At 39.9% G+C, this 6,480-nt stretch overlaps 1 protein-coding gene across 1 annotated transcript; it reads right to left on the reverse strand.

Moving 5' to 3' along the window:
- Positions 1-457: 457 nt before the first annotated feature.
- On the reverse strand, positions 458-6,043 carry LOC138952913 (latrophilin-like protein LAT-2). The gene is made up of 5 exons (XM_070324663.1): positions 5,888-6,043; positions 5,273-5,367; positions 4,677-4,779; positions 3,880-4,033; positions 458-2,851 (listed from the first exon to the last, which is right to left on the reverse strand). The coding sequence occupies exons 1-5, from the start codon at positions 6,026-6,028 to the stop codon at positions 2,778-2,780; spliced, it is 567 nt and encodes a 188-aa protein (XP_070180764.1). The 5' UTR covers positions 6,029-6,043; the 3' UTR covers positions 458-2,777.
- Between the last annotated feature and the right edge of the window lie 437 nt (positions 6,044-6,480).

The raw sequence follows: 6,480 nt of genomic DNA on the forward strand, positions 1-6,480 counted from the left end.
CTGTCAGTAAATGATGCAGAACGTCCATCCGTAGCTACTTTCATTTTGGGCACACGTGCCTTGCCTTTTCTGTTGACTGCCATGTTTACTGAAACGTGCGCATGCGTATTACTAGGGATTCCCTCAATTTCTGCGACCTTGACCTTAATACTCTCGATGTCACTACTTCGGCGTTGAAGTCAGTTCATGCATAGTGAACAGTTAGGAAGTTAACTTCGGAAGTTCCCACTTCAAAAAGAGGCCTCTACTTCATGTGTTTCTTACTTCTAGTTCATGCATACGGGCCCTGGTGTTGGCTAATTGTTCAGAAAGTTTCCCCTGAGACCAGATTGAGAGAATTACATTGGAACATTTTGCATAATATTTATCCCACTAATATAATTTTGTTTAAAATGGGAGTTGTTGAAAATGTTTATTAATAATAATAATAATAATAATAAGAACATTTATATAGCGCTAAATCAAAAACTTTCGTTAAAAAGGCTTGCTCTAAGCGCTTGACATCTAAACTAAAACGTCATTCACACTCTTTACAATGATGTACAAGAACTTCATGTCACACTCTTTCATTCAGTATAACACCATTCACACAGTTATTATTCTGTACAAAACAATAAGTTAGTCTAACATTTAAAATGTTCATAAAATGAAAACAAGAGAAAACCAGACTGATTAAAACAACTGCTTAGTGCTAACAAAACATGAATCTTAATAATAACGTAATACATATTTAACTATTAAGACCATAAAAAAAACCTATATGCTAAAATAACTTCGAACTTTTAAAAACTTCGTATAAAATACACAACACATCTAGATAAACACCAGAATGATAAAACAAAAGGCAACTCGTTAAAACTATTAAATGCATCAATGTCTAAAACACGAAAGACTCAAATATAAAATACACAATTCTCTAAAATTGTTTATTAAAACTGAAACCGACCTGCTCAAAGTAAACCATACCCACCCCCTCCCTACCCACCCCCAACCCTCCTCCTACACTAAATACTAATTATTTCTACTCTTAACTTCCCAACTACACGTTATCCATAAACTATGCACAGGAACATGTGTGTCAGCATTATGTGGCACCGACATGACTTGTGCATATCTAGCCTACAGCTAAGGGTTAAAATTAAAGGACTACTGCAATAAAAAAATTATATTTATAATAATTTAAAACAAAAGACAAAAATAACAAGCTGAATAGAGATGGAACCGTTACAGAACAGGATGGCAAAATGTTGCGACTTTAGGAGTTGTGTTTCAGGAAGAGGTGAGTTTTGAGTGCTCGCTTGAATGACTGTACTGACTGAGAGTGGCGAATGTGAGAGGGGAGAGAGTTCCATTGAGTAGATGCGCAAAATCCAAAAGTGCGTTGTCCATATGCTTTTGATTTTGTGTGTGGGATGACTAGGGTGCGGCTATCAGAAGAGGAGCGGAGTTGTCTAGCAGGAGTGTATACAGTGAGAAGTTCAGAGAAATAAGCAGGAGACGAGGCAGAGAAGAAGTGAAAGCAGAGAGTGGACAGTTTGTATTCAATGCGGGCTTGGATGGGTAACCAGTGGAGTGTGCGGCGAAGTGGTGTGACATGATCTTTTTTTCGTGCTTTGAGGATCAGTCGTGCTGCAGAATTTTGAACTTTCTGTAGTTTGTGCAGGAGGTAGAGTGGACAGCCAGAGAGAAGAGAGTTACAGTAGTCAAGTTTAGAAAGAACAAGAGAGCAGACTAGAGTGTTTGTAGTTTGAACGGACAGAGTATGGCGGATGGTTGCGATCTTGCGGAGTTCAAAGTATGCGGACCTACAGATGTTGGAGATGTGCTTGTTGAGTGTCATGTCTGAGGAGATGGTGAAGCCGAGGTTTCTAGCTGAAGAAGAGAAAGAGATGTCGGTATTGCCTACTTGGACAGACGAAGGTTGAGAATTTGGGAACTTAGTGGACTTTTTCATGCACAGAAGTGCCTCTGTCTTATCATCATTTAGTTTTAACTTATTTTCTACCATCCATGACTTAACATCTAAGATACAGGTCTGAATGGTCTGGATGGCGGCATGTGTCTCAGCGGGGGAACTAGGCTTATACAACTGGGTATCATCAGCAAAAGACTGGTTTGAAACGGAATGATTTTGTACATATTTTTATAATGAGACAGATTATATGTGACCCTCCACCACAGAATGAGTCGCATGTCATCTTTGCATGATTTTCATATTTTTACATTTTCCTAAAGAGTTTTTTATGCTCTATCCAGTGGTGAAAACCGTTTTAGAAAAGAGCAAAAACTGTTTGAGTTATAAGCCTGTGACTAAGGTGACCCTCACACTGTTACCTGACACTCCCCGGACTTATATTAAGCCTAGCGCAGAACCGCGCGAGGTGACATGCGACTCATTTCGTGGTGGAGGGTCACATATAGAACATTTCTTCTTTTTTTGCCAGAAGATTCGTAGTATTTGGTTGACAGCAAATATAGTGTTGCTAGGATTCCCACCAGATGAAAATGTTTCCTCTTAAATGGTATGTTATATAAATCTTTTGTTAATTGTCGCTGAAATGTGTATTGGTAAATATTGGTATGGTGCGCCAATTGATATTATTTGTATGTTTGATTTCGAATTAAGAAACATTTTGTGATTGAAAAAAAGACCAATGAAGAAGAATGCTCCCTCGCCTTACAAAAAAAGAAAAAAAAAGGCAAAACAACTCAGGGTTGAAGCATTCTGCATGCATATGAGGTCCACAAAAATAAATAAAATGTTTTTACAATAGAACCTACTTAGTTTGGCCTCCGTAGCCTTCCAGTTGGGTTGCCCCCATTGAAATAGCAACGATGATCACAGGGGCACCTAAAAACATAATATGTTATTGACAACAACAAATCTGTATCAGCCACTCCCCAAAGTCTTTATCTGTCTTTCAAAAATGTCAAAACTTGAAATCAAACCTTAAAATCTCCAGAAGTCAGAATTTGCACAGATCCACAAAATCTTCATCTGCAAAACCTGTTCAGTATTACAAAAAATCTGTATCATCTTGAAAAAAACACCTTTTAAGTATTTCACAAAAGTCGTTATTGTTCATTAGTTTTAACTTTTCACAAAGACCTATACAGACGTTCATATCTGCACATACAACAATTGTAATCGTGATGTCGAAATTTGTTGTAATCGCCATTTACAACGATCCCAAAGTCTCCATCGTCAACGTAAGTATCCTTAAAGGTCTTGGTCATTACGCATTTGTACGCAGTGGTCTCGCTAGCTATATATACGTAGATGCTGAGTGACACACCGGATAAATAACTACAGCGTGTTTTGCAAGCATATACATATATATATATAGCACAAAAGCTACCGTCCTCATAACAAGAAGAAGGGTACTAGGTCTACAAATATGTACCACTGAAACAGCTTCCCAAAATGCCTTATGTAACTTAAGTGGGTGTCTAACAAGTACTTCATATTATCCTCTTTTTTACATTTAGTCAAGTTTTTTGGTTAATCAAATTGATCATTGAAAATATAGCTCATAGCTCCCCGCATTTTAAGACTTCTTGAAACATGCTGCTGCCAGAAACCAAAACCTTGCATTCAAAGCTGTTTTTATTGATATGATGTGTAGACTTCATATATATATTACTCAAGCACAAACTTCGTGTAATATCGATGTGGAATAGCTTACGCTTAGTGCACCTTGTGAGTTTGCTGGCTCTGCATGTACAAATGACGGAACTATATCAATTCAAAGTTATGTAGTTCGAAAACAGAAGGCTTCGACACACATAACTTGTACATGCAAATGTTGGTTCGTTCAGTTGACGTCGTTTACCATTAACAACACTCCGACTTAGAGTGAGGCATTAAGCTTTACGTACCGTATGCCATGAGCAGCAGCCAGGGCAGGATGGACCTGGCTCTGGGGAAGACGATGATGATGGAGAAGAAGAGGTCGAGACCTTCACACAGCATCAAACAGAACACCGCCAGCCACAGGTAGTGCAGCAACACTGCTACCACTGTGCAGCCAGCCTGAAACATGACCAAGAAATAAATATATAAATTAAGAAAAAAAGTGAAATAGAAAAATAAATGCATGAATAGTTGCCAAAATATATGCATATATATATATATATATATATATATATATATATAAATATCATCACAAATGAATAGCGGAATAACTGATATTGTTTCTGAGAGGTGAATGTTCATTAATTTGTAAAGCTAAAGTCGAATACAACTACAAGCATAGGCTCAAAGAGAGAAAGAACAAGACGAAGAAGAACACTAACACCAACGCAAACAGCAAAATAAAACCAACAACAACAACCAGACAAGAACAAGAACAGCAACAACAAGAACAAGAACAAGAACAACAACAACAACAACCACACCCACAACAACAACATCACCCCCCAAAAACACCCTCTGAAACAACTTGGGAAAATTAATCCTTATTAATAAGATTCCTTTCCTCCCTCCCCCAACCACCTATTCCCTTCTTTCCTTCCTACCTTCCTTTCTTTGTTTCTCTATCTTTTTCATGATCTCATTATTTATTTCATTTGTGTTGTTAGGTCGATATCTGAATTGAACGAGAAACTACATGTGTTCTACATGTCTGTGATCTGTTTGAAGCACTTTCTGAGACTCTAATAATAATAATACCAACCCTGGGGCTCGTACGGTCAGTGCCCACCAAGAGGGTGACGTAGGCAAGGACGAGAGTGACGTACAGGTTGGCCAGAATGACGTTTCGGTCCGAGCGAAGATACCTACAACATTGTCACAGCGAGCGATGAGTGATCTCTTTATTGTGATTATGAATTAGAGTAGTTTTTAAATGAAGGGAAACAACTGTTGCTTCATGGACAATGTTTTTTATACTTATTCGCTATGGAAGAGTTGTGCCCCATAAATGATGGGGCAGACAATTTGGATGATTCAGTTAAATTGCGGGATCGAGATAATCAGATTGAAAAATGACAAATAGCCAGGCGGAAGAGTACGATAGCAACCTTACACCTCTTTTTCTCATTTATAAGGAGCCAATGGTCGCGTTACTGGGAAAAGAAGGGAGATCACTGCAGCAAACTCTCCCACTCTGTCACAGGAAGTTGTTCGTAGTGGCTTTTTAAGAAATCCGTTCATCAAAAATTCCAACTCTGCAGAAAAAGTCGTTAGGCAGTTGATTTCTTAAATGAGTTATCATTGAATTGTTAATGCCCCTAGCCCTAAGTAAATTACTCTTTTAAAGAAAGTTCTCACCTCCAGCAGACCCGGTAGACTATCAGAGTGATGATGAGGCAACAAATAGAGATGCCGCATCCGATGCCACTTAACGTTTCCAACGCTGTGGTAGACTAGATAAACAGAAAGTCAAAGCGCTTTGTTCAGTTGAGTTTCTTCAACAACTGGTTACCGGGGATACCTATCCAGATGAAGCGGCAGACATAACGAAGTACACAGAGAAACTCCGAAAGTTACAGCAAGCACGAACGCATACCACATGTACAATAACATGTATACTATGACGCAGTGTCAAACACACACACACACACGCTTGCACACTCGTGCGTACACCCCCCCCCCCCCCATCCTGTCAACATCCGACCCTTAAACACGCACCTACATTCACACGTACATAAACATCTACATTCACACGTTCGTCTGTGTGTGTTTCTGCGTTTGCACCGGTGCGCGTGTGTGTGTGTGTGTGTGCGTTGCCGTTTGTGCGTGCGTTTGCGCAAGCGAGCGAGCGCGTGTGTGTACGCGAGCGATCTTGTTTGTGCGCGACCCTATAAATATGTCTGTGTCTGCTTGAGTGCACAGGAGTAAGTGAGCGCCTGTGAGTGTTCCACATACAAGTGCGAGTTTACTTACCTCAAGTCTTCGACTGCTCATGAGAATGGCGAAGATGGTGAGGTGGTCACATTGACACACTGTCACACTGTCGTTGGTTGTCACCAGCGTACACCCTTGAGTGGACCATTTGCCTGTCTTGCTATTTATGGAATGAAACATAATTAGCGAATATTCATCCAAGCAGACCAAAGCTTACTGCGAAACCATTGGACGTTCTTGTCTGTGCATCCATCTGGCTCTGCATCGGTCAGTCTGTTTCAAGTATACTTGAGCACGCACGTAGGATTACATACGCCAACAAGCATGTGCACATATCTGCACGCATGCAACCACACGCGCATGCATGCGCGTATACGTTATCACTCATGCGCACTTGCACGCAGTACCGCACAATCCTTAACATGGCCATCACACAAAAAGATACATTCTGAAAGACATCAGGCAGAGACAGCGACGGAGACAGAGACAGACAGATACACACACAGACTCACAGATACACGAATTGACAGAGAGACAGAGACAGACAAAAACAGAGAAAGAAATACACATTCTGAAAGACAAAATCTGTCTTTCTGTCTCTATCTATTTCTCTGTTTCTGCCTCTCCCTCTC

The sequence above is a fragment of the Littorina saxatilis genome, linkage group LG17 (genome assembly GCF_037325665.1).
Source record: "Littorina saxatilis isolate snail1 linkage group LG17, US_GU_Lsax_2.0, whole genome shotgun sequence".
Classification (NCBI taxonomy): Eukaryota; Metazoa; Mollusca; class Gastropoda; order Littorinimorpha; family Littorinidae; genus Littorina; species Littorina saxatilis.